The 26,490-nt window shown below is 49.6% G+C and overlaps 10 protein-coding genes across 10 annotated transcripts; 9 read left to right on the top strand and 1 right to left on the bottom strand.

The window, feature by feature from the left end:
* Window positions 1-67: 67 nt before the first annotated feature.
* Window positions 68-2,519, top strand: DEU56DRAFT_927899 (uncharacterized protein). The gene is made up of 4 exons (XM_041358627.1): window positions 68-1,799; window positions 1,860-1,948; window positions 2,002-2,188; window positions 2,238-2,519. Exons 1-4 carry the CDS (start codon window positions 503-505, stop codon window positions 2,321-2,323), a joined length of 1,659 nt encoding a protein of 552 aa, XP_041211982.1. The 5' UTR covers window positions 68-502; the 3' UTR covers window positions 2,324-2,519.
* A 781-nt stretch (window positions 2,520-3,300) lies between these two features.
* DEU56DRAFT_730154 (uncharacterized protein) lies at window positions 3,301-4,853 on the bottom strand (the record flags this gene model as incomplete). The annotated part of the gene is made up of 9 exons (XM_041348146.1): window positions 3,301-3,480; window positions 3,528-3,611; window positions 3,661-3,909; window positions 3,960-4,100; window positions 4,150-4,410; window positions 4,463-4,606; window position 4,658; window positions 4,711-4,735; window positions 4,790-4,853. The coding sequence occupies 9 exons, from the start codon at window positions 4,851-4,853 to the stop codon at window positions 3,301-3,303; spliced, it is 1,149 nt and encodes a 382-aa protein (XP_041211981.1).
* Window positions 4,854-5,003: 150 nt separating this feature from the next.
* On the top strand, window positions 5,004-6,163 carry DEU56DRAFT_869701 (uncharacterized protein; the record flags this gene model as incomplete). Its single annotated transcript, XM_041355577.1, has 3 exons — window positions 5,004-5,192; window positions 5,270-5,315; window positions 5,367-6,163. 3 exons carry the CDS (start codon window positions 5,004-5,006, stop codon window positions 6,161-6,163), a joined length of 1,032 nt encoding a protein of 343 aa, XP_041211980.1.
* A 462-nt stretch (window positions 6,164-6,625) lies between these two features.
* On the top strand, window positions 6,626-7,658 carry DEU56DRAFT_753264 (uncharacterized protein; the record flags this gene model as incomplete). Its single annotated transcript, XM_041349703.1, has 3 exons — window positions 6,626-7,210; window positions 7,269-7,442; window positions 7,503-7,658. 3 exons carry the CDS (start codon window positions 6,626-6,628, stop codon window positions 7,656-7,658), a joined length of 915 nt encoding a protein of 304 aa, XP_041211979.1.
* A 1,160-nt stretch (window positions 7,659-8,818) lies between these two features.
* On the top strand, window positions 8,819-9,595 carry DEU56DRAFT_730392 (uncharacterized protein; the record flags this gene model as incomplete). Its single annotated transcript, XM_041348165.1, has 3 exons — window positions 8,819-9,014; window positions 9,066-9,287; window positions 9,342-9,595. The coding sequence occupies 3 exons, from the start codon at window positions 8,819-8,821 to the stop codon at window positions 9,593-9,595; spliced, it is 672 nt and encodes a 223-aa protein (XP_041211978.1).
* Window positions 9,596-9,756: 161 nt separating this feature from the next.
* Window positions 9,757-13,244, top strand: DEU56DRAFT_783540 (uncharacterized protein). The gene is made up of 11 exons (XM_041352163.1): window positions 9,757-9,831; window positions 9,918-10,178; window positions 10,239-10,322; window positions 10,371-10,648; window positions 10,762-11,202; window positions 11,252-11,392; window positions 11,446-11,817; window positions 11,882-12,143; window positions 12,194-12,290; window positions 12,342-12,492; window positions 12,548-13,244. The coding sequence occupies exons 2-11, from the start codon at window positions 9,941-9,943 to the stop codon at window positions 13,136-13,138; spliced, it is 2,655 nt and encodes an 884-aa protein (XP_041211977.1). The 5' UTR covers window positions 9,757-9,831; window positions 9,918-9,940; the 3' UTR covers window positions 13,139-13,244.
* A 107-nt stretch (window positions 13,245-13,351) lies between these two features.
* On the top strand, window positions 13,352-18,205 carry DEU56DRAFT_978257 (uncharacterized protein). Its single transcript, XM_041359686.1, has 7 exons — window positions 13,352-14,447; window positions 14,494-16,492; window positions 16,542-16,666; window positions 16,718-17,354; window positions 17,409-17,432; window positions 17,482-17,559; window positions 17,614-18,205. Exons 1-7 carry the CDS (start codon window positions 13,515-13,517, stop codon window positions 17,718-17,720), a joined length of 3,903 nt encoding a protein of 1,300 aa, XP_041211976.1. The 5' UTR covers window positions 13,352-13,514; the 3' UTR covers window positions 17,721-18,205.
* A 124-nt stretch (window positions 18,206-18,329) lies between these two features.
* On the top strand, window positions 18,330-22,180 carry DEU56DRAFT_783508 (uncharacterized protein). The gene is made up of 12 exons (XM_041352162.1): window positions 18,330-18,942; window positions 19,000-19,026; window positions 19,080-19,142; window positions 19,201-19,419; window positions 19,483-19,548; window positions 19,595-19,663; window positions 19,713-20,026; window positions 20,088-20,196; window positions 20,251-21,128; window positions 21,181-21,331; window positions 21,389-21,747; window positions 21,801-22,180. The coding sequence occupies exons 1-12, from the start codon at window positions 18,477-18,479 to the stop codon at window positions 22,002-22,004; spliced, it is 2,925 nt and encodes a 974-aa protein (XP_041211975.1). The 5' UTR covers window positions 18,330-18,476; the 3' UTR covers window positions 22,005-22,180.
* Window positions 22,181-22,260: 80 nt separating this feature from the next.
* DEU56DRAFT_104275 (uncharacterized protein) lies at window positions 22,261-24,782 on the top strand. The gene is made up of 4 exons (XM_041344576.1): window positions 22,261-23,978; window positions 24,039-24,127; window positions 24,180-24,366; window positions 24,416-24,782. The coding sequence occupies exons 1-4, from the start codon at window positions 22,739-22,741 to the stop codon at window positions 24,559-24,561; spliced, it is 1,662 nt and encodes a 553-aa protein (XP_041211974.1). The 5' UTR covers window positions 22,261-22,738; the 3' UTR covers window positions 24,562-24,782.
* Window positions 24,783-24,804: 22 nt separating this feature from the next.
* On the top strand, window positions 24,805-26,488 carry DEU56DRAFT_783500 (uncharacterized protein). Its single transcript, XM_041352161.1, has 2 exons — window positions 24,805-25,763; window positions 25,815-26,488. The coding sequence occupies exons 1-2, from the start codon at window positions 25,002-25,004 to the stop codon at window positions 26,202-26,204; spliced, it is 1,152 nt and encodes a 383-aa protein (XP_041211973.1). The 5' UTR covers window positions 24,805-25,001; the 3' UTR covers window positions 26,205-26,488.
* Window positions 26,489-26,490: the final 2 nt, after the last annotated feature.

Raw genomic sequence — 26,490 nt, 5'->3', positions numbered from 1 at the left:
TTATCGCGCCTGGGTTGCATCAATTGATCGACTTGTCGTTCGCACCAACGTAAGCATTTTTTTAAGTCACATTTGCACAAATCTACGCATACAAGTATGCGGTCTATCTTTGCCCGACATCTTTGCTACTTTCCGATGATTCACACCTCCAAGCACTTTCGGCATTCTAACATTGTTTCCCATAGGTTTCCGAGTGGCCCCATACTTGCTTATTGCTCTTCATTGACAGACATCGGCTAGTATGTGCAGTACAAGGAGGTTAGGCCTGACTGACTTTCAATCATCACCATCCTGACGTGTATACTTCATATTGCCGCGCTACGATGCGACGTAAATCAATTGTACACTGGACACGCTTAAATACCGCGTCGCACGACCGCACTTCCATCACGATGCTCCACCCATTGAAGTCACATGAACCCAGAGGCTATGGTCATGAGTAAAAGGTTATAAATTTAATCTGCATGTCCGTAATGTGCTGGCCCTTTTGTCTCTGCCTTTCATGACAGCTTCTTCCAAACATACAGAAGAAAATTGGCATCCATCCAGTCTTGCATATAACGCACTCCCGAATGGCCAGGGCTTTGACTCATTAATCTCTGATGCGAAGTCCACTGCTGGGAATATAACCGATTTCTACGACCGCAGCCTGACGAGTCGCAGATATGCTCTTGTTGGAGTGGCATGCTCAATTATCTTCAGTTGCTTATGCATCGTTGCAGGCATTGTCACTTTAGCCCATCACGGAGTCGGGGGAGTGACCGGGATAGATATGGCCACCGTTGTCAATCCTGTCACAATAACTCGGTTGAACTCGCAGATGAAGGCAATGGCCCTAATACTAAACTTAATCGTCACATTATGCACCGAGTCCATAGGCTTCGTACACGGCATCTCGTTGCGTTCTGCGCTAGCCTCAGAGTCTCGACTTCGTTTCAACACCAATCTGCGCCTTCTGACTGCAGCTCGTGGATGGTTCAATCCAAATGGCGCCGTGCTTAATGGTGTTTCGGCTGTCCTCCTCATTATATCATACAGCTCAACATCACTCATTGTATGTTTTGACACAAATGCAAATATGATGACGCAGATCGTAACCTCGGAGGGTGTTACCATCATAGGGTTACCTCTCCTCATTTTGGGCGTCACACTCCTTCTCCAGGCGGTGATCGCGTTGTCAGCGATGCGGGCTGTCAAAATATTGACGTGGAGCTCCTCGCCTTTTGACTTGACCGCCGCACTGGTCCACCATACGCGATTGACCCCAATTACCCTCCGGTGCATGCGTTGTGTGTCTGACCTAGACGCAGATGGAGGTCCAGCGAAGCCGTCAGAGACACAACCTTCTGCGTGGCATGCTCACCCCAGCATCCGAAAAGTTGTCATTTCTCTATGGGGGATCGTCGTAGCATGCGCTGGATGGGCCGCACTCGTCATGTATATCTGGCACAAGTACCACGCCGGCACGGGTCCAATGTCTCCCGTTGCGCTGACCACACAAACGTGGTCGTTCATCCCCATGCTTGGGACTTACAGCATGCAGTCCAATTACATCGTGTATACTATACCAGGTGTCACTATTCAGGTGTGGATTCTGCTCTTTGTCAACATGGCAGTTGTCCAGGGACCGTTGACACTTGGGCTGCATTGCTCGGAGCTTATCGCGAATGTCATTCGAGATGAAAGGCAGTGGAGACGCGCTACTGGAAGGAAAGGACTTAGAACGACGACGAACCCGCTGAACTCGATTTTCACTCATCCGATCTGCCTAGTACTTTTCGCCGCGAAGCCTTTCCTCCGTGAGTTATTCGCGTCTGATTTTTATCGGGGTTATTGAACACTATCATCGACAATCACAGACTGGATGTTTGGGCTTTCGTTCATGGTATCTCGCGGCGCCTTGAACGGGGAACTAATGGGTCTCTCGGTAGGCATGTTCACTGCCCAGGTTCGCACTTGCTGCCCATGTAAAACCGCTACAACATCCTCACATTCTTGCAGATCTGGAACTTATGTATCGCGCTGGCTGTGTTTGCCTGTTTGTTCACTCTCGTCGCACTGCGCCGACCGCGTGGCCCCCAGCCGGCTGCATATGGCCACGTGCAGACCATCGCGAACCTCGTAGACGAGTGGTCGCCTGTGATGTGGTGGGGACACAAAGAGGACGAGATCCCGTATTGTCATGCTGGTAGGGTATTCATATGGTATCGACGATGCTGCATTGACACTCTTAAAAGGGACGAGTGACCACCCCCTGCCGGATGTGAAGATGGATTGCATTTATGCTGGTTCCGGTGTCGGGTCTCTGGCATCCGTTTCGTGAGAGGTACTTGCTTTGCTTTTTCCAAAAACGTTTTTAAATGAATTCTCTAGCAAACAGAGCTATATATCGATGTACATAACTAGCTATGCTGTTGAATGAGACATGTGCAATTTTTATGCCGTCTGCTGCGTTATAGGTAGTCAGGGCTGTTCTTCTACCATTCATATCAGGCACATTTTTTTGGCGGACACACATTCAATTTAATCTTCAAAGAAATGGCGAGCCATTGTGATTGGTGAGGGATAGGTCAACCCGTCCAACTGATCCGCGAGACTATACTTTTGACCATTCTACCCCGATATGAGCACCAAGATGCCGGATTAAAATGTTTAACAGGTGTTCAGAGTAGCTAGTACAAAACATGTATTCTACTCGTACAATTAACACTAACCTACCCATTCTGAAATGAGCGAAAGAGCGAGAGCATAGACGATTGATGAGGATGTCCGCGACTGTGCGGCAGGGCATAGTGGGAAGATAGCGAGCTGCTGGAGGGTGCAGTCAGAGGTATGGGGATGGGTGCTATGAGGGTGCTGGAAGGTGTTGTTGGGTACTTGGAAGATACTAGAGGGCTGGTAGGGCGCAGTGGGTTGAAGAGTGTATAGTGGGAATGTAGCATTTGTGGATAATTCTTCCAGGGGCCATCTCGGCCAGTCATAGTCAGGTGGGATTAAAGATCTGTGCCCTTGGGTGATGTTAGTGTTCGAGACCTGCTTACAAGCAGCTTTTTCTGTTATTACGCCTCGCCCATTCACCCAATGCTCATGGACAGATATCCGTTTCAACTGGTCTTAAACACTAGTGAGTGCTTTAGCAAAGGTCTCGACAAAATCACAAACACAACACAGAGGGAATAAGCTCCTAGCTTTGACCACCACTCAACCTCAGTCAAGCTCTGAATTATTACATCCCATAAAAACAAGCTGTATATGCGTTGACCAGAAAACACACCAACAAGTTTGGGAGGTCCATTGCACCTATGTATCTTCTGCAGCAGCGTCCTTCTTTTTCTTCTTTTTCGACTTCGTCCCATCCTCACCATCCACTTCTGCATGCCGTCGCTTTCGCTTCTCTTCAACCGTGGGGGCCGCCTCTTCTTTGGGAGCGACGTATACCTCTGCCCTTTCTGCTCGTCGTTTGAGTGTTGCCTCAGCTTGCTGCAGATACAATGAGATTTGTTATTGACCACGAAATTAAAACCCACTTTTTGTTTTCTTTGTTGGACTTCCCGGGCCTCCCGCTCGTGGGGCTTGAGGAAGTACTCTCCGGACTCAAGTTGAAGGTCAACCTGGTCATAACGTCAGCATCAACCAAGATACAACGACAAAATAAATTACCTTCCGAGGCTGCTGCGGCGGGGGGAAGGGCGTGTACACTTTCTTTGCCGGTTTCTCCTTCTTGGTGGAACTCGATGCATCGAGACCTGCAGCCTTACGTGCTTCATCCTTAGCAGCGAGTTTCTCATTCTTCTTGCTCGTTTTCTCAGAGGTTTTCAGATGTTGTTTCCTGAATTTGGGCAGGAACCGGTCCCAGGACTCTGTTGCCAACTTGGGGTCCTTTGCAAGTTCCCTTCTTATCATGAGCTCCTGCAAATGCTTCAATATAGCCGCAGAAGGAACTAGGCTAGTCAACGTACCTTGATGCGGTAAATGGGGTGGATATTTTTCATGCAATCGAGAATTATTCGTCGCACTTCTTTTAGCGACTTGTACGGACCCATGACACTGACGGTATTTCCTTGTACAAGAACGTAGCACTGGGTCAATAACTCGATGGCCTGCAAAGAGTTAACGACAGGTGGAAAGTCGAAGGTATGTGATCCTCACCTTCAGTGTACTCCCATCCGGTCCAATGATTCGTTGTCTCCGTTTCACGAACCGGTCCTTATTACGAACCAGATTGCCAATTTTGATGATATCGCATGCGACATCGTCCTGTAATACCTTCTGAGCCTGAGTGATCGCAACCCCTCTTGCAAGCAGTTTAATTATGTCCCTTGCTTTCAGTATGATGTATGGATCGAAAGTTTTACGTGTCGTCCGGACGGACATAGAACCGTGAACCAAGTCCAACGTGCACGCAATACCCTAGATGCTAAGTCAATGGTGCGGTATGGCGCGAATTGATGTGATCACTCACATGTGGGTCCAGAATTTTGGTCACTGCACTCCAGACCTCTCTCAGGTACCTTTCCCTATACTTTGGGAAAAGTGTTGCGAAAGAAGATTCCTCGGTAAATACGCCGCCTTTGTTGTCATCTGGTTGAAATGAATCTATTTTCCACTAGAGTAGAGCTGAGCATGTATTGAGAGTACATATCATCGTGGTGCTTACACTGGAGAGGTACAGTGAGAATTGGTTTCAACTGATATACAGGTAATGCTCACTGGTCGATGTCATCGGTATCCCAAGCTGAAACACAAAGTTGCGTTCACGGATTGTGTTAAGGAAGATATAAAAACTTACGTTTTTCTTTGCGATGCCTTTTGTTTTTGTTGACGACGGGTTGTTCCTCCGAGGCAGCTGCCATCGTTGTAAGCAAAATATAATTGCTTGAAGCTGTCGCGGTAAGTAAGTCCTGATGAACCTGGCACAATCGGCCTAAAAATTACCCAATTTGGTAATAGGCGCGGCCCTCGTAATTCGGGTCTAGGCGACTACTAGGTTTGTTTTAAACGCCATGGACAACTTTCCTGACGGAGTATCCGCACCAGACCTTACTACATTGTCATATGATGAAACCGTTCCCTACGAATCACAACTTCCCACTCATCCATCCAATGATCCAGAACGAGCTACATTGCTCAACCGCATAGGGAATACCAGAGTGTACCTTCTCTCTGACACTGCCCAGGCAAGAATTGCCAAGGTGCGCTAATAGTATGTCAATTTCGGCTTTCAGAAAGCGAGCCTGACACGGGAGCCTGTATCCGCTTGACCCTGAAGCGCAAGCACACAGAGGAAGACGATGATGACGTAGATATGGAAGAAGGTGAAGACGGGTTTAGCTTCCGTGTTTGGCATGCGACTCACTAGCCGCTAGATACCGCTCTGACTCTGAGAGCAAATGCTCTGCTTCTCACTGGCACACCCATTTCCCACCTGCCTACCGCCCGCATCTTTGCATACGCTACCCATTTTGACACGCACCCCATGGGCCTTGAATGGCTCGACGATAATAGCTGCATTCTTGTTTACGAATCAACCGCATCTGCGCGTACCGCACACCGGTACCTACAAAAATCTGCTACAGAGGATATGGATACAGATGGCTTCATCACGGCAAAACCCATTCCAATCACACTGTGGCCTCCAGAAGAGCGAATAACCAAGAGCCTTGGGAAAGGCCAAGGACTAAAAGGTGTGATACGCATGCGTTGGGCTAAGGGCGATGACGTAAAGAAGAAGGGCGCAAAAAAGGAGAGCAAGTTCTATAAGAAGTATGGAGAAACCGCCGGGAAAGAGGGTGAGGGAGGGGAAGCATCGCAGAAGAGAAGAAGAAGAGATGATCCAACGGTACGAAACCGGTTAGACGATGATCTTGATGCGTTTCTTGGAGCCGATAGACCGTCCAAAATGCATTCCGACTATGTGGATGCTTCGCACAAAACTGCGGAGCGCACATCTTCTGCGCATTCCTCGGACCTAAAAAGTCGCATTTCTGCGCCATTGCCGCGCCGCGCGAGGGGTCAGCTTGCGGATAGACTAGCTGACCTACCAATTGACACTGAAGAAGACTGGCGCAGAGCGAGGGGTCGAGGGCGAAGAATTCCACGTCCACAAAAAACGCAACAAGACCTTGATGACGAGCTAGACGCTTTCTTGAATGAGAAAGAATAGCACTTTCGGAATTCTATGCATGGATCGTCTGTGGTACGCATATTTGGCTATTTCGCCCTCGATTCCCTACTAAGTCAATTCTTTCTTGAACTTCTTACTGCTCATCGCATATTTTGTAGCAGTTCCCAATGGTGTAAAATTAATCGTTTACATTGCGTATTGACTGCGTATAATTTATTCTGTTGCCACAGGGTTCGTGTGGAAAGAGTGTTCTGTGGCGTAGTGGTGCGCAGTCATAGCTTCCACCTGAACATTGCATATCGAATGCTAAACATGTTCAAACGAGCTCACTAGAAATGTCAGAGTGCTTCCGATCACAAGATCGTGCCCAACTGGTGTTCGGCGGATCCCGTCAGGATTTCAACTTGGTGCAGCGCCACCGTCCCTGTCGATGCAGTTGCATTCTTATTAATATGATTAATTGAACACGCAACTTGAACGAGCAAGATTCAGCTGCTCATCATGGACCACGATGTTGACGACGATACCTTGCGCGATCTGGAAGCGGGTCTATATCCTCAACGACGCCATACCCGAGATGCGTCTAACTCTGACTATTGGTTGACCAATATGAAGAACAGCTTTACACGACCCGCCCTTGGCATCTTTCAGAACCGAGTTTCAAGCCATCAGCATGCTATACCAGGTTACGCGGAAGATGACGACGACGTGCACGCGAACGACGAAGACCTGACAGGAATGAACATCATGTTCCAGATAGATAACCATTTGACCAAACTTGTCAATCATACGGATTGCAGCGAACAAACTGGAGTGTCTTGTGTTTCCCCACGCAATACCATGTCCCCCAATAATTTCTGTTTTTACTCGCCTATCGCATCGTTACCTTCTGCGACTTCAAGCAATACCCCTCCGCTCACTCCGGATGCTTCCGTTGGCATCCTGCATACCACATCGCCCGAGATCGCCGATACCCAGTCCAGCCTGTTGTTCTCTTCGCATATTACTCGCAAGACTCCAACACCGCCCCTAGAACCTGAGCATGTATGCCCTAATGATGAAGGAAAAATGCCGGAGAGTCCTCGAGTGAGCTGTACTATAATCCTTAAATCACGACTAATTCCTTATTTGTTGTTTCAACGAGTGCTTCGACAGTCGTAAAGCCGACATCACCTTGGATCCACTGCAAGATGCCCAGCCGCCACGGATAGATGATGGATTCGAGGAATGGTACTGGCTTGATTATGCGCTGAAACTCAGTCGCGGTGATCGTTGCTCCTCTGAAAGCGAGCACCGTTCCGCAGGAGAGCCTTCCTATGTACGTCGATCGCATATATGTGCATTTGTCGCCGTTCACACTGTCCCTTGGGTTTGAAAGAGTCGCAAGCCATTTATAACACTCCATCGATACGGAATGTTTCCTCCGTCCCATACAAAGGAAGACCAGGAACATCTCCACTGGAGACGGAAGCACAGACATCGTGACAGAGAAGAGGCTCGCCAGAGAAGACAAGCAATGGCCGACCTCAGATGATGTAATTTGGATTGATGCGGACGAAATCAGTACATTGTAGTGGGTGCGTCCGGTTCAGCGGTCAACGACCTTTACGTGGCTTCTATTCCAGAAGACGAACAGGTGTACTGATATTGACTTTGTAGTAATGAACCCGGATGAGGCTAGGCCGCTCTCGTTTGTCTGCGAGAACTAATGCCCATGCCTACACAGTATGACTCGGACTACGGAACAGTTTTATGGAATATCATATCCGAATATGACAATGTAGAAGTTTGTCCTAGCTCTGTTTCTTGTACTGCATGTGTTTGTAGAGTTCCCACTTGGGTTGAATCTTCCTTGATATGAACGCAGTGACTGACGGTGCCTGAGAAAGAAAAAAACAGCAAATCGATTGGGTATCGATGAAAAGGACGGTCGTGCATGAGCGCCATATAGAGTGGAGTACGACATAGGCGCGGTCTGCGCGATGCATACTACTTGACCCTTAGCACGAGGAGGATCACCGATCGGCAGCGCTGCATGATCTGTACGAACGGGCCTTGATTGGGTCGTAGATAAGCACTTCTAGCTGGGGGTGGTTCATACCGAGACGAAGCGCGTCCGAGCAGAGAGGAAGGCAGAGATAACGCCGCGCAGACACAGAAGCCCTCCTCGAAAATACCCGTGCGCCCTCATCGAAAGCACTTGCGCGTTCCCAAACGAAGGCTAAGCCCACAGATGCGCCGCGTGTGGAGATGAAATTTCTGTTTCATGGGTGGCTATCGTACTCTGGAACGATGCCGGTCCCTGTCTCCCCAATACAAGCGGGATGTGGGAGACTGCGAATAACTCTGCGTTCTCAACCGCCAATAAGACGATGTTCTCTTCTACCGGTGCTTCTTCGTCAAAGTTCTTCACTGAGCGCGGGTTGGAGGGCTGTAGAAGAGGTCATGTGCAGTTCCAATCCTAGATATTGTTGTTGACGATTGTTGTTCATTAAGCTTTTATGTAAGGCTTCTACTACAATTTCTAGTTATTTTCGGTTATTTTCTACAGTGAAGATGAAAACTCCTAAACCATCGTCAGATCCCCATTCATCTGACGAGCCTGACGAACGTCACCACGACTCAGAGCATGGTTCAGACAACGAAAGTTCGGCAGATGTAGACGAGGAGGAAGACCAAGGAATAAGCCAAGGAATGGATCTTGAGGGGTTCGCTGGGCCGAAGGTAGTCCAGCCTTTGACACCTGAAGCGCTAGCAAAATTCAATGCTGCGCAAGCTCGCACTGGCGTAATCTACATCTCACGGATACCTCCTGGTATGCGTCCTGCCAAAGTACGGCATCTAATGAGTGCCCATGGTGAAGTTGGAAGAGTGTATCTCCAACAAGAAGGTGCGCTTGCTCTTCACCATGCTATTGCTCGCTAATCTGATTTTTGTCAAGACGCCAAACGTGCATACCTCCGCCGAAAGTATACGTCCACCAAAAAGCCGCATTTCACCGAAGGCTGGGTGGAGTTCAAGGATAAAAAGGTCGCAAGATCTGTGGCTGAGATGCTAAACGCGCAGCCGATCGGCGGCAAGAAAGGGACCCGTTGGCGAGATGATGTGTGGACTATGAAGTACCTCCCCAAATTTAAATGGAACATGTTGACTGAGCAAATAGGTGTGTATTTTCTACTTCACGCATGAACATGCGAAAAACTCATTGCAACCCCAGCACATGAAGTTGCTATTCATACTGCTAAGCTACGTGTCGAGCTTGCGCAGTCAAAGACGGAACAACACGAATATCTCAGGAATGTAGAACTCGCACGAGTATTGGACAAGCGTAACGAAAAAAGAAAGGAAAAGGGTTTAGGGCCACTTGAGCTCAAGCGCCCGGCAGAGGGTAGTAAAGAGGAGGAGCCTAGGAAAAGATTGAAGCACACCGATGATACCCAGCTTGATAGTGTACTTGGTAGCATATTTTAGTTGGCTACTAGTACTACTTACTTCAAGCCAGTTGATTGTAAATGCTGAACGTTGCTCAATTAGTGCACGGGCCAGCCGGCGGCACGGAATAAATTTTAATCGGCGCGTGAATGGGGAAAGGAAGAGAACACGGTTGACGGAAGCAACGACTTGCATCGCGACATTGTCGACAAAGGTTTGAGTTGGTCAACTGGTAGCGGTTGGTCTCAAAAACTCACAGTCTCGCGATCCAAGAGGTCTGTCTGTCCTTCTACATCATGCTCGACTCTCTCCTCAAATCCCCATCCTTGCCGTGGAATATCGTCTCTGATTTCTCTCTCAGTTCTTACTTCTTAAGATATTATAATGTCTTCCTGGCCTGCTCCTGCTTACCCTCCGCCTCGTCGCTCGCGTTCTCGCTCCCCTCCTCGTGGTGGTCATCCTCGACCACCATATCCAGACACTGGGTATCCTCCGGACCAGTACAGAGGTAGCTGGGATCCACATGAGAGGGATAGGGAGAGAGCATGGGTCGAGTATGAACGAGATAGAACTTCACATGATTTTACTCGTCGCAGAAGCCGTAGTCCACCACCGGACGATAGTGCGAAAAACTCTTTGTACTTCAGTTCATGACAGCATATTGACCATCCATTTTGTACAGGCAGAAAACGTCGCAGGTCCGTTTCACCTTACGACAGGGAAAGAGAGCGATATGATCCACGCCCGCGTTACGGCGATGATTATGGTGTTTCGGCTTCGTTAAATGGTTTTCTCATTTCTGACCTAGACCTAGATGCGCATTCGCGGGTATACAGCTACAGGTCTCCTCCTAGAACTCAATTTGCGCCCCCGTATCCCCCCCGCAGGGCGCCCGCAGACCCACGCACACTCGACCATCCAGCAACCCTGAAGCAATATGCTGAATGGTTTAGATACGCATTCCCTCAACAAGCTGCCGACGAGGATACTGCCGACAAGGCAGCAGAGCAAGAAGCCGGCGATGGTTCGAAGCCTCGCAATGGCATTCGCTCTCGTTGGGAGAAATACAAGAAGGATTTCGTTGCAACCCAGGTTAGTCGTTGTCAATCTCTCAAGCGTAGTATGTGTACTGCGTGGCATACCGTGTCCTTTGCCGTCATGAATGTTGTGAAGCAGCAGCTGAACGTCTTTTGTTATGTATGTAGTTGCAGACCATGTTTGATCACCATAGGAAGTCCCCGTGGTTTGCAGAGAAGTATGACCCAGCTATGGAGTTGGTTGCTCTACGCCGTCGTGTTCGAAAGGAAGGTTGGAGAGGGCGATTAAACACGTTTCTGCTAGACCTCGAGTCGGGCAAGTTTGATCCTGACTTGAGCGAGCCTGAAACAGACACAACTTCTCCCGTTAAGGAGATAATCGAGGCTGGTGAGGATGCGAAGACCGGTGGCGATGATGACATGCAGTTTAACCTCGACGCTGAGGACGACGCTGGTGAACAGGAGCCCAGCCGTGCTGAGGCCAACGGGAAAACTGTAAATGACAACAAGCGCAATAATCGTGGCGAAGAGATTGCCGTCGCTCCGGAGGGCAACCAGGTCATGATCCGGACTATTCCGCCTGATATTGGTCGTGTGAAGCTGGAGGAGGTACGTGCGGTCGTTCTATGTGATTATAAGAGCTCAAAGTACTTTGCAGGCATGTAGTAAGGTGCCAGGATACATGTACCTAGCACTCGGCGATCCTCTTCAGAAACGCAACTACTATCGCGCTGGGTGGATCAGATTCTGTGACGATGCTGATATGACAGTTGTAATGACTGAGTTGACTGATAAAAAGGTGACGATCTTTGTGTTCCGTACCGCGTGGATTTCGTTAACGTGACACGATAGATTGAAGGCTTCAAGCTTCATGTTGCTCACACTGTTAAGCCCTTTGTAAACAGAATTCGCTATGTCCCAGAAGTCGCCAGCAAGCCAGACCGCATCGAGAAAGACCTTGCGAACGCAAAGCTCTTGGCCTCTATTTTAGAGGAAGAGGCTGCAGCACTACGCCAATTTAATCCAGCAGGGCATGAGTCCTCGGCAACCAACGGAGATGCAAAACCCGTGGATGCTGTGATGAGTGATGCACATGCAGACCATGAGGATGATCCGGAACCAAAAGAATCCGGATCTGAGGCTATAGAACGGAGGATAGAGAAGATTATGGCAGACCTTCGCGACCAGGGAGTGGATGATGAAAAAGTCATGGAGGCGAAGAAAGTATGTCTGATCTGATGCGCGCTACTTGGTGGTTGCTAACGTTTATTCTCTTGGCTTTTTTTAGGCTGTTATCTCCCTGGACTTATATCTTGCCTACCTTCGGGGAGCGTTTCACGCATGCTACTACTGCGCTGTTGTTACCGATCATCTTGAAGAATTGCAGCGTAAGTGCTTACAGCACGTGAGGAAGCCTCTGTCCAAGTCACTGCTTGAGGAGGTAAAGGCTGCTGAGGCTGAGAAAGAAAAAAAGGAAAGGGATGATGAGAAAGAAAGTGATGCACCTTTACCCCCTAAGCCAACCGAGAGCAGAGACTGGAAGCGCAATGGTAAGCTTTCGGCATTTTTCAAAGTCAGTTTGGCTGATTACGTTGAACAGATGAGCGCTGGTTGGAGTGGTTTGACAGCAAGATTGCGCTGCTGATCAATCGCAACGACCTAGACCCACGTGAATATGGTGGCAAGAGTTACGACGAGTGCGTGTCTATTTTGATCTCAGATTACTGGAAATGTCATTCTCGTTGCAGGGAGCTGAGCAAAGCAGTTGAGCAATTCATCAAGCAGGAAGATGAGGGCAGGTTCCGGTGCAAGACTTGCCAGAAGCTATTCAAGGCTACCTCGTTTGTTGAGAAGCATGTCGCGAACAAGCACCCTGAGCTCGTGAAGCAGCTCGACGAGGTATGCATGTTTAATCTCATCTTCATTCGGCATCTCACGGTCGCCGGATTTTCAGGTCCCTTACTTCAATAACTTCGCGCTGGACCCACATAGAATCCAGCCGTTCACACACCCACCTCCTATCACCGGGAACAGCCAGCCTCCCCCCCAAGCGTTCGGCATTCAAGGACACGCGGTGGTCTACCCGCCTCCCGATTTTGGCCGACCGAATCCATATCTTACTTATCCTGCTGCGTTCCCTCCACCACCACCCTATGGAAATAATGGTCACTGGGATCATTTCGGATATCAATACGGGCCTCCAGGGTTGTTTCCTGCTCCTCCGCCTCTCCGAAGGGATGAAGCAACCACTGCTCGCAGGCTGAGTGATCGTATCAGCGGCTATGCCCCCAATCTGGAGCAGCCGATGGAAGTTACAATTCCCGCAAATGCTGGACTTCCCGCCAAGCCGCAAGTTACTATGGACCTTGGCCAGCCTGCGGCGGACATTAGCAGGAAAGTTCGCCGAGGAGGAGCTACGAACTCAGGTCCACCGCCCCCTCCGCCACCCGATGCGAAGGAAGATCCCAGGGCTGCTGGGGGCAAGAAAGTCAGCTACCACGACATGGACTCGGTTGCTGAAGGAGATGTCGAGTTGACTTACTGATGTGATGATACATACGTGATATAACTTTTCTGCGGTTCGCAATATATTTTGGTGATTATGTCGCATGTTGGAAGCGCCGAGGAGGTATTCAAATATTCATGCACTGGATAGAGCATGGCATGGCAAGTATAATAATGAGAGATCGTAAAACAAATTGGACAGCCAAAAAAGGGTGAGCTCAAAAAGGACGAGTGTTGCGGTCAGTGTAGCAGTGTGTAGCACTCCTCCCTGGCCCTCACCTGTCCCCGGCTTATTAACTCCCTTCTCCTGTTAACCACCTATTTCTGTGCCCCTTCTGCATAGTCCCGTTCGAAACTTGGACTACAACGTCGGGTATTGCCGCACAACTCCTGACTCTACGGCACCGTGATCATCAATGAGTGGAGCCAAACCTATTCTTGCTCATCGTCTACCGGTGTCCGTTCTTGTCAATGAAGAAGGACTGATAGCGCCAGAAGCCATTGGCCCGAGCAAGTTTGCGGTAACATGGCCTGCAGAACCTCCGCCGCCTGTACTTCCACCTCTTGCACAAGCTGCAGAGCGCCAAGTTGTCCTCAGTTCATCTGACGGGGAATCTGATTTTTCAGAGAAAGATTTCTCCTCGTTGGGAGAGAAGCAATCGCCGGCCGAGCTTTCAGACGAATTCGAAAATTCATTGAGCCACCGCTTCCGGCCTCAGCAAGTCGCTCCTCACCACCACGATGAAAACCCGATTATTCCACGGCTTTCTCGTGCAACCTCCATGCCTCTGCCATCACAGCTAGAACATCTCAAAAATCCCCGCAGGACCGCGCCTACTTCGCCTGAAAAGCCAAGCCAACCCCTCCCCACAGATGCCAACTCTGAATCCTCTCGGTTCCACGAGCTTTCGTTAGAACTCGCGGACTCTGTTCAGATGGTTGTTCAAACGCTTTTACAGGTCTCACCAACACAAATCCTCGATCCCGCAAAAGAGCAATTTGCTGCTTGCTCCCTCTCAGTCCCCACCGCCTGCATGTCTGCTGTGTTCACGACAATGAAGAACCTCAATTACATCTCTGCGAATATGCCAGATCTATGTGCTGACACGTTCCATTCTGCTCAATCCAGCAATTCTACTTCGCCATCCCGCCGATTGACTTTGCCTGGACCACCTGTCACTGCGGCCACTGACTTCGATGTTGCGGAGATGCTACAAGGAGTTGGAGATGCATCGAGTGGGAGGGCTGCTGAAGTTGGCGTAGATCTGGTATTATTCCATAGCGACGTAGGGATGAGGCATATTGCTGTCAAGGGGGTAGAGTGTGGAATATCTAATGTGCTAACACATGTGAGTTGGCGCGTCACCGTTCAAGTCTCAGTCTCACATTGTACAGGTCGTCCGTCAAATCATCAACACTGCACGCCGTGGCGACTCCATTGATTTGGGCCTTAGTATCGCTTCGTCGAGCTTTTTTGGCTCAAATATGTCGCCTTCCATGGAGAGACCAAGTTCGACAGCCAGCGGCGTCTCTTCACCCGTCCCCACGGATGAAGATGAAACCTTGTACTGCACGTTCGAAATACATCACCGTTTTCACTTGCTGGATGTGCCAATGGATGTCACGACGCCTACCGGCACAAACCCCTCTGGCGTTCCAGAGCGCCCAGAGCCGAACTTTGATTCGATGTTGTTCCGAAGGCTACTTTTTCGATGCGGCGCGTCACTTTCCTCCGAGGTCCCTGATGACATAATGTCAAGAAGGACTTACGAAGTCAAACTCGAACTTCAGCGTGGTTCGCCAGATGCGATTACTGCCAAATCCTCTGCAATGTCTGAACAATCTACCGCGCTCCTTAGTGGGGTTCGGTTAGGAACGGAGCCGTCTCTCGAAGAGCTTGCTCAATTCGCTGAAACTTTGCGCGGGAAGAAGGTTACCTTGTATGCAAGCACCGCAAGCTCATTTGCACACCACCTGACGAGTTATCTCACTGCTTGGGGGTTGGATGTCAGTCACATCTCGTCTGAGGCTGATGTAGAGGGCAGTACAGGCTCCAATGAAGCTCCTACCCCATCAAGCCGGGAGCGTGGGTCACAGGAGCCTCGGGCCTCATCCGCGAACGGTACCCCACGCTCAGCTCCGTCGTTATCATTTGTAATGATTGATGACGATGTCTCTGTCCTTCGGGAGAGGTTGCGCAAGTACAGGGCAGAGCAGCCAATACCTCTCAGCCTTCACTCTCGAAAACGACCGTCTTTAGCTGCTCACCACCGCCCAAAGTCGTCACCACAAGTAGCCCGTACTCTAGGCTTCGGATCACAGGCCCTACCTCAACAAATCCCAATAGTAATCGTTCACTTCACCAGCCTATCCAATTACAAGCTGGTCAAGGAAGTCGTACAATGCGATCTCGCTTCCCACTCCTATACATCATGTCCACCCGAAGTCATGATTATTCCTAAGCCCGCGGGTCCACGCAGGTTCCTCACTGCGCTCCACACTGCTGTCACTAAGCCCATCGTAGATCCCTTCTTTGCCCCAATTGCTACATCACCACTGAGCCCTGGTTTGCACAACTCCCCCTTCTTTAATGTAGCTCAGCCCAGCCCAAAATCCCCTTCTTCTCGCCCATCAAATTCAACACGGTCCAACTCTGAGCGCTCTGCTCGATCCGCAAGGGACAGTACAAGTGAACACCACTCACACGCACCTCCATCACCCCTCGGTCTCGCGGATAACATGGAATACTTCCCTGAAACTCAGAGCCCTGTAAGGCTTGGTCAGACGCCATCCTCCGGCCTTGTTATTTCGAGCCCCGACGGACAGCCTGCAGGCATCATCTTCCAGCCGCGTGCAAAATCTACGAAGCCTATCACACCCTCACCCAATAGTGTTGCAGTCGATCGGGATAAACCGCAGTTTCTATTGCCCAATTCCGATCGGCTACGGGGCACATCCCGCCGTCTATCCGACGGTGAACAGAAGAAGCAAGGTCAATCACCGCTCTCATTTGCGGCGTTGCACTCCAATGTATTGGGGGGTGCATCTCCCCCTCGGCGAGAAACATCTCCCATCGAGGGTTTTGCCCCGATTTCTACTACTCCTAAAGGAAAGGCAAAACGAGCGACTTCCCCCAAGGCCGATGAACTTGCCCCTCCATCACCGATATCTCCCCCATCGCGTAACGCAAGCACCGTTGATCTAAGGAAAATTTCTTCCCCTCCAAGTTCTCCAACAGTGCCGGACCCTCAACCCAGTGTGCCCGCACGAAGACCGGGAAGGCGGGCAACCCATGATACGAAACCTTCAACACCCACCACTGTGCCAGGGAAGGCAGGCAAGGGTCAACCTGACTCAAGTATCATCCCTCCGATTAGCGTGCTCATCGTTGATGGTATGGACTTCAAATCCTTATCGCACTTCCCGCTAATCGGTTGGACCAGATAATCCAATCAATCAGACTATTCTGTCAACCTTCATGAGGAGGAAGAAGATCAAGTATGATGTGGCCAAGAACGGAGAAGAAGCGGTGCAGAAGTGGCAAAATGGCGGTTTCCACTTGATATTGGTATGATGTTCCCTCGTACGACAATCCCATCAAGCTGATTTGTTATCACAGATGGATATTCAAATGCCTGTTATGGACGGCATCCAGGCGACTAAGGAGATTAGAAGACTTGAAAGTTTGACAGCTGCTTCAGGCTACACCCCTGGAACTCCGCTATCAGACACTCCTTCAGAAGGAGCGTTCTCCGAGTCTCGTGCTTCTGCATCGCCCTACCGTTCTGCCGTCATTATCGTAGCTCTCACGGCCTCATCACTCCAGAGCGACAGAGTGGCAGCCCTTGCGGCAGGATGCAACGATTTCCTGACCAAACCCGTGTCTTTGGAGTGGCTAAACAATAAGATCATCGAGTGGGGGTCGATCAAGGCTCTACAGATGTGGGCTGACCTGCGGCCGGAGGTAGTGAAAACTATCTCGACCGAGCAGACGGCTCAAGCCCAACTTGTGGCTCGTCGGCTGCACGTTCCCGAGGGTCGAACGACCCCAATTGGCTCTCAAAGCAGATCGTCATCAAAAGCCAGAGGGGACAAAGGCGATCCCCCTGTTGAACCTGATTCTGACCTTGCTGCTAAACTCGCGGACCCGAAAAGAGAGGACAAGCCACCCTCGAAACCGGCAAATGACTTGCCCGATAATGATTCCCCCGGATCATCACCTTCTTCTGAATCTTCTGATTCCTTCGAGCAATCTAGTAAGCTCAACCTTCTTTTTTTTTCCTTTCTTTCACTTAGATCGGCGATTTCAGGAGAGAACTCCGCATCGCTCCCTGGTGCGCTGTCTGAAAAAACATTTGAAAAACAACATTAATTATTTTATAGCCGCTCATAATCATGACACGGATGATGCGGTCACCCAATCTGAATCTACGGCTGCCAAGGATGCGCACGCGCGCACAGGTATTTTATTCCCACCTGGAATGACGGTAGACTTAGCTAAACATGATTCACAAGATGTGGAGGAATGCCATGAAAGCTCGTCGGAAACGTCATATGCGACTGCAAGTGAAACGTCAACAAATGCTTCCGAATTCCAAGATGCGCCGACATCACCTCAATGACTGCGTTGGGCGACCTTTGGAAGCTTTGCGAGGCTGGCCGCGCCTATGGTCTTACCATTATATCTGAAGGTCGCCGCGTTCTTCCGGAAATATTTTTAATGAATCATATACCTTGTAAATTTTTTCTCCGTTGGTGTTGATCACTTTTCATGCTTCATCTTGGGTTTTATGGGGCCTGGCATACGTCTGAGTGACTGACACTACTGGGTTATAGTACGGTTATGACACATCAATGTGTCTGGATGGACATTGGTAGCTAGTAAACAGAACGATCTTCTCACCATGGGCAATAGAGTGATTCGGAAGATGCCTGAATTTGACAAGTTGCGGGAATTGGGTGAAGGTGTGCCATGCCACTGCCATGTGTGTACATGCCTAGCTGGAGTGTATTTGAGAGTAAAGACTTTGTCAAGGTTAAATCAGGGGTGGGTGAGCGCAGTCAGGTTCGCGGAAGGATGAGATGAATTTGCTATACGCGGTCAACGACGATCAGAACACTTGTAGGTTCGATGACTCAAGATCAGTTTGTAGGTGGCCCAAACAAAAGTTCGGCTTCTCGGCACTTTAAGAAATCAGCCTAAACATACCATTTTCGGCATTCCCCGTACCGGAGGTTTCTTTCGTACTCCGCGTGGCCGACTTAGTGAGAGGATTTGGGTGAGGTCTCCCAACACCTCATTTCTCTACACCAAAGTCCGTCTTTTTTGCAAGCGGACGAGTTCCTTTCCCTTTTTCTTCTCATCGTTCACCGCAACGATGAACACTATGCATGACTCCCACAAGAGAACTTCCATCAGTCAGCTTCTCAATCCATCATCCGACTCCTCAGTCTACTCCCATGCTACTCATCTTCCATCTCCAGTCGCTGTTTCTCAGTACCAACATCCTCCCCACCAGCAACAGCCAAACTATAATCAGTCAATAGAGTCTGCTTCTTCTTTCCATCTGCGAGCCGCAAGCTGGGAGCCTAGCGACGACCAGTCTGTACCTAAACGTAGAATTGACAATGGTCCAGGTTTAGCTCGCCCATATCCAATGCCAACCCATCCTCACATGCACGGTGAACCTAACGGTGACATGGTACCTCGCCAGGGCAGATCAAGGATGGATGACGCCGCAAATTACGCAATGCCAGCGAATTCTTGGCCATCACAAGCAGACATGCCAAATCCTCCATATGGATCTCCCGTCGTTGCACCCATGTACTCAGATGAACGAACAGGTAAGTAAGCATGCGTGATGCACGTGAATTCACATTCAAGTCCTTTGTCTACCCCAGCCTTATCGGGCGACTATCCACCGAACAGTTAGCTTGCTGTTCGTTGACTCATGTGACTGCGCCACTGACTTGACGTTTAGCTCAGTTCCATCCATCACAAAATTTCCATCCTCAACAATTACCACCAGGGCACCCCGCTTCATGTAACTATCATCTCTTGATCATCCCTGGTCTCATTTCTCAATTTACACCGATCCTAAGCCTTGCAGCATGCTGAAAGAGCTTCTGTTCGTATAGCAGCCCGCTTCGCTGGTCCCATGCCAGGGCAGCCCATGTATGAGATGCCCATGCATCCACCAGGAATTTTTCTGTATCATGCACCTCCACTTCCGCCACAAAAGCGTCCTTCGACCGAAGATGGGGACCAGGCGCCGAAGGCTAAGAAGCCTAAAACCAAAGCAAAGACTACGGAAGGAAATGGTACACTCTCGCATTGCATCTCATATTTTTTTAATTTTTTCAATGGCTGATGATATACCCAAGGTTCATCCAAGCGGGGTTATAACGCTAAGAAGCGCAGTGAGGCTGCACAAATTGCAGCCCAAAATGGTCAGTTGATGCATGGGTAGAATCACGGTTGCTAACTACCTTGTAGCCCAGTTGATGCCGACGGTTTCTTACGCGTCTCCCCCTACCGACAAGGGCAAAGAGAAAACAGCAGAGGGTAAGCCGCTATTTCCGATCACATCCACCAGATTTTGACGTTCAAAAAGCTCCCATGCGTATTGTCACGGGCGATCATGGACAAAACACCGATGCTGCAGCTCAGCTGCACCCCGAATTACAATTCGCTCGGTGCATGTCAAATCGATATAGATCTGAACAGTTCCCACGCTGTGTGTCGTGCACGCGCCGCTGGGCCGGTGACACATGCAGATTCCAGGGCATACGATTTTTCTTGAAAGACAATCAGAGAAATATTGTTGGTGTCAGCTTCGTTGAGAACCAGCGACCTGACGCTCCAAGCATGAATTTTCCCGTGAGCTGGAATGTCTCGCTGACGTCCACGCACATACGACGAACGAAAGTGAGAAATGCTCTGTTATGAGTTTTGGTGAAATATCGAGCCTGACCATTTGAGTAATTAGAGGACGATAGCAGAGGCACTTCTTCCAACGCTTCTTCAAGAGCTGCAACACTTGAACTACCCAGAGATCATCCGGAGGACCCGAGAAAGCGAAGTGCGCGCCACTTGCGGTCAGTGTTACATGGCATTTTGTTCTTTGTATTCGCCTAATAAGTTTTATACAGATACCTGTATGACCTCGATTTTCTCCAGCAGTTGGATGTGCCGATTATGTGGCAGAGAAGCATGTGCGGAATGTTTTGAACAAGTGAAGGATCTCACCGAAGATAAACCTGGTGCAAGCCAGGGTGAGATTGCCGCTCTCCAGGCACGCCGAGAGAAACATGCTCATAGCAACCCATTTTTCTTGTCTTGCACCCGGCGGAACGAGCACCACGCGAAGGACTTTTCACCGATGTCACGCTTTTGTAAGGCGGAGCTTGCACAGGCGATCAAGGATATGGAAGTCATGCTTCAGGAGCCGGATAATGACGCACTTCCTGTCGTCGGAGCAATAGACCCATCGCTACAGGTGGGACAAGTACAAGCAAACGGGAATTCTTCATCTTCTGCCCAGGCCGCAGATTTGCAGATCGGTGGCGAGACATCTACAACAGTGGCAGAGGCGTCAATCCCTTCTGCTCCCTACAGCGGCCCATCACAAGATAGCGTCTTCCATTCGGAATCTGCGCCAGTAACTGCCTCGTCTGCTCCACAGGTCGCCGAGCAACCATCGTCAGCCCCCGCAGTGCCACCGTCTGCTGATCAGAATTCTCCTCCGCCAAATGAAATACCTTCACATCCCACCACCACCATTGCGGATTCGCAGCTTACGGAGGAAGTTTTCCGCCCGTTGTGGGCTAAAGGTGACCCTATTGTGGTCACCGAGTTGCTGCCCAAGTTCCAAATTCAGTGGACGCCCGAGTATTTTGTACAGAAGTACAACTCTCAGAGCTGTCTTATCTTGGAGTGCCAGAGTGATGTAAATAAACGCGTGACGGTAGGCGAATTCTTTTCGTGGTTCGGAAAATACGAAGGGCGAGTGGAATGCTGGAAGCTCAAGGTGTGTGTATCATGAGTGTGGTTTCTGACAAACGCTCAAGGCGTATCTCTAGGATTGGCCACCATCAACGGATTTCAAGACCGCGTTTCCTGAACTTTTTGAGGATTTCAGTCGGGCTGTTCCTGTGCCCAATTATGTTCGTCGGGATGGTACCCTCAACATTGCCTCGCATTTCCCCAGCAATACGGTTGCACCGGATTTGGGTAAGTATCACGATGATCATGAACAGAGATCAGCTGCTCATTGGTGTTACATTGCAGGACCCAAGATGTATAATGCGATGTCGTCGTTTGAGTCGGCAGGCAGCAAGGGATCGACGAGACTTCACATGGACATGGCCGATGCCGTAAATATCATGACGTACGCGTCTACTTCGCCAGATGGTAAACCAGGTTGCGCAGTATGGGACCTCTTTCGCGCCCAAGATGCAGAGAAACTGCGTAATTTCCTTCGGAGGAAGTTCAAGGGCTCATACCAACACGATCCGATCCACTCACAGCAGTTCTACCTGGATAGCCAGCTACGGAAAGAGTTGTATGATATGCATGGTATCAAGAGCCATCGGGTTTATCAGAGACCAGGAGAAGCTATATTCATTCCAGCTGGTTGCGCTCATCAGGTTTCATCATTTACCTCTTTCCTGTTCTCCGGCGCTGATGTTTTGCAACGCAGGTATGCAATCTCGCGGACTGTATCAAAGTCGCAGTCGATTTTGTCAGCCCCGAGAACATTGCGCGCTGTGAGAAGTTAACACGCGAATTCCGGGAGCAAAACCAATCGATGGCGTGGAAGGAGGACGTTCTTCAACTTCGTACTATGATGTGGTTCGCATGGCTTTCGTGCTGTCGGCAAGAGAAAGAGATGAACGAGCCTTGATGCTTTGAAGATCCATGTGGAGGTTCCTTTCCTTTCGGTGACATTTTGTATGATAGAGAGGTTTTAGTATTGTATGGGGGAAACCCAATTAATCGGTCGACGTCAATGTGTGCTTTCTATTCTCGATTTGCTTTCTTGTATATGCAATAATTTTAGTCCTTCGTGTTATCTGCGCCTGGATCCGATAACTGCGGGAACGGTTGTCTCCGAGTGTTATCAGCAGTGCACTGCTTCGGACTTTCACTCCTCGGTCTTACTACTATCACGTGCGGTGTGCTTCTCTGATAGCAGACTTGCCAGTGCCAGGGTCGATGTGGAAATTGGCGCTTCATTTGAGCTGAAGTTAGCCTCCCAAGACACATTTTGCCAGTGTAATACTGGTGTGTTCGATTCCAGCTTAGACTTATGCGACGTTCAACTCCTAGACAAGTCACTGGCACGATCACGGTACCAAGGTCGAGCCTATCATTCTAATAGTAGTACTGGGACGGTGACCCAGCCCCTGGCGTACCGATGATGCATAGGGAGGCTAAGGAAGCACTCGGACGCAGAAGTCGATGCATTCATATTGATGCATGTTGTATGATCATGTCCTGGCTCCTCCTGGCTCCAACCAAATTTCCTTTGCAAGTTACATGAATACACACGGCTTATCTTGGCGCAGAATAATTTTTAGCTTGGGTTTTATAATGCGCTACTACTAGTAAGCGCTCGCCCACCCTTCTTCGCCTCTCATGGCAGCTTTCTCCAAACCGACAGAACAAGATTGGCGTCCATCCGTCCGTCTTGCGTATGACCCACTCCCGAATCGCCAGGATGACTTTGGTTCCGTGACGTCTGACCCAAAGTCCACCCCTGGAACCGATTTCTATGACCGCAGCCTGACAAGTCGCAGATATGCCCTTGTTGGACTCGCATGCTCGAGTGTTGTCGGCTGCTTTTGCATCATTTCAGCCATTGTCATTATGGTTGGTTACGGCGCAGTCGACGGAGCGGCTCAAAAGACACTAAGCAGCAACCTGCACAAAGATATACTGGTCCTGATGCTAAACTTAATCGTCACAATATGCACCGAGTCCACAGGCTTCGTGCACAGCCTCTCATTGCGCTCTGCACTAGCATCAGAGTCCCGACTTCGTTTCAACTCTAATCTGCGCCTCCTGACTGCAGCTCGCGGATGGAGAAACCCAAACGGTTCACTACTTAACAGCGTCATGGCTCTCCTCCTCGTTATATCCTACAGCTCGGCCTTACTCGTCATAATCACTCTCAACTACTACACTCACTGGTCGACAGGAGAGATTACCGTCTCCATCGCAGGGTTACCTCTCCTCCTTTTGGGTGTTGCACTTCTCCTTCAGGCGGTGATCGCACTGTCAGGGATGCGCACTGTCAAAATATTGACATGGAGCTCCTCACCTTTCGACTTAACCGCCGCTCTGGTCCACCACACGCAATTGACCTCGGTCCCTTTCCGGTGCATGCGTGGCGTGTCCGACCTGAACGCAGAAGCAGGGCCAGTGAAACCGTCAGAGACACAGCCCTCCGCGTGGCAGGCTCACCCTAGCATCCGGAAAGTCATCATTTCTCTCTGGGGGCTCGTTCTAGCATGTGCTGGATATGCCATGCTCATCATGTACATATCAAACAAGTATAACGGCGGCATGGAACCCACCCCTGCGCTAACCATGGGATCATGGTCATTCTTCCCCAGCGAACAGTCCAATGCTGTCGTGTATTACCTTCCATTTTGGGGGCCGGCGTGGATGATTTTGTTTGTCAACCTGGCACTTGTCCAGGGATCGATAACACTCGGGCTGCATTGCTCGGAACTCATCGTGAATGTCATTCAAGATGAAAGACGGTGGAGATGTGCTACTGGAAGGAAAGGACTCAAAACGGCGACGAACCCACTGAAGTCGATTTTCACTAATCCGCTTAATCTTGTACTTTTCATCACAAAGCCTGCGCTCCGTGAGTCATTTGCGTCTAAGTTTTGATCGGGTTTCTTGAACAAGATTATTCACGATTTAGACTGGATATTTGGGCTGTCATTCACTCTGTTTGGCACCGCGGGTACAAAGACGCTGGAAACGGTCAGGATATTCATGTTTACAGCCCAGGTTCGCATTTACTGTCAAGCACACCGCTGCCCCATCCTCACACACTCTGCAGATCTGGAACTTATGTATAACACTGTTTATATTTGCCAGTTTCTTCACTCTCGTCGTAATGTTTCGACCGCGCGGCCCCCAGCCGGCTGCATATGGCCACCTCCAGACGCTCGCCAACCTGGTGGACGAGTGGTCACCAGTGATGTGGTGGGGTCACAAGGAAGACCAATCCCCGTACTGCCATGCTGGTAGGGTGTTTGTATCGTCACGATGATGTTCGTTGACGCCTTTCAATAGGAACCAGTGATCACCCGCTGCCGGCTGTCAATATGGACTGTGTTTATGCTGGCCCCGGCGTCGGGTCTCGTCCTTCTGTCTCATCGGAAATATTTGTAAACGGAGAAGCTACAACCATGCTGGCAGTCGGGCCGGTGACACATTAACGGTGCGGACAACCAGCTGCGCCGTCAAACGAGATAGATGTTTATGCTGTTTGGCGCCTGCTGATTCGGCTCGCAATGTTCTTTTCTGGACAAATCTTCTGACTGAGAGTTCTTCGTCGCACGTTGTAACGGAAATTCGGACACTCAAGCGTATTTGAGAAATTATGGTCCAGATGACTTGAAACCCCTGGAACCAAAATACTCAGTAAATTCTTTTCCCCCTCCATTAGCTCTATTCAAGTACGGGACTCGGCTGAGTTGTGGCACGTGATCTCTGATTCGGCTTGGATCACGGGATTTGCCTAACAAAGCATGCACAGCCACTGAAGTGGCTGCAGAGCTAACTGCAGCGTCGCATGCATACTAAGTACGTGCCACTTACCGTTTCCCGTCACTGAAAATGTCGGAGTTCGTCCCTGTTGCACAAATCCAAATGGCGTATGTCGGCAAGCCAGATCTATGATCAATGCGACGTCTGTTTGTACCCCAGAAACAAAAGCCTCACTGTGGAAGTCGGCCACAGGCAGTGGCTCGTTATTTCTCCCAACCACATATATAAGAGAGATGTATCCGAATCACTTTCCCTTGTGGCATATCCAAGCTCCCTTTTCTCTTACTCAAACCCTCATCTCTTCCCGATCATGACTGGCACCTGCGACACAGTCGACATTGTTTTGGCTAGAGACAATGCTGCTAAGAAGTTCTCCTGGTGCATTTTGCCAGGAAGGTCCATGGCATCCGCTAGGTCCGAATCAAGCTTTACTCCTCAGACGCGGATGCTACCGAAGCCGGCAGACACATCAACTGAGGACCGATCAGCAAAACATTCAGCCATCTGGCATCTCCGTGGATTTACAATGACAAGACCAACATTGAATCAACACCTAGAGTCTTATTTCCATAGGATGCAACAAACTGCGCCACGAATATGCCATCCCTTGACCATTCACAATGAAGCCCGCTTGATCATCCATACAGTGAACAATGCCGGATTCGCTGGCCAACCAAAGTTATTAGGTGAGGCAGTGGCGAAAGCACTGTTCATCGCCGGAGCTGCTCAACTGCAGTACACCCGGACTGTGGCACTGCTCACACATGATGTTCTCGTCGAACTCAATCTGAGCAACTGGTGTGCCATGCGCGCTATGCAAATATACCTCGAAAATATTGCGACGTCGACTATACTCAATGCTTGGTATAACGTATGTCAATTTTTTCTTGCGCAAGTTTCGATGTACCGAACCACTTCATAGTTTTCGGTTGATTTAATGTTTACGCCTAATGCGACTGGTTTGGAGAAAGCTGGCGATATCCTAGAGGCTCTTCGAGACGAAAAGTTCAATGCAGCAGCTTTATATGGCGACTTGGCTGCGCTTGGCATCATCCCTTGCGGTCTACTTATTTTCGTCATAAATTGCTTCTTGGACCACCTGTCATCAGTAACTCAGTTTCGCATGCTTTATCTCCTGGTGATCCGAGCAACATTCCGAATTGAATCCTCTATACACCCGGATTGTTTGCTTGGCTGGCGCGAAAAGTTGCTCTTTCCAAAGCGAATGACGATGCCTATGGGTAACAAAATGGTTCAGAGGTGGATTATCGTGAGTGACCGTACTTTCGGTTTGCTTGGGACGTTTGGTTGACATCATGTCCTCATTCCCGTGACTAGGAGATTTGCAATGTGATTGATAAGGCTGTCGTTCAAAACCAAGCCATTGTGCCATCTTCTAAAACCACCAACTCACCAGCCGGAAATCATATTTGGGATGCGCGACTCACCAGACATGGTCTACGCGATTTAATTAAGATTGAACGGCCGCGCGAGATGTACATACGATGATATATCAATTTAGACTTGGTTTATTGTTATTTCAAGTTCTTGTTTTACCTGTAACATATAAGTCGATTTAAACCACGAAATTTACCGTA

This window comes from Suillus clintonianus (genome assembly GCF_016758775.1).
Source record: "Suillus clintonianus strain FC179 chromosome Unknown DEU56scaffold_13, whole genome shotgun sequence".
Classification (NCBI taxonomy): domain Eukaryota; kingdom Fungi; phylum Basidiomycota; class Agaricomycetes; order Boletales; family Suillaceae; genus Suillus; species Suillus clintonianus.
This window is presented reverse-complemented; position numbering and strand designations above follow the sequence as displayed.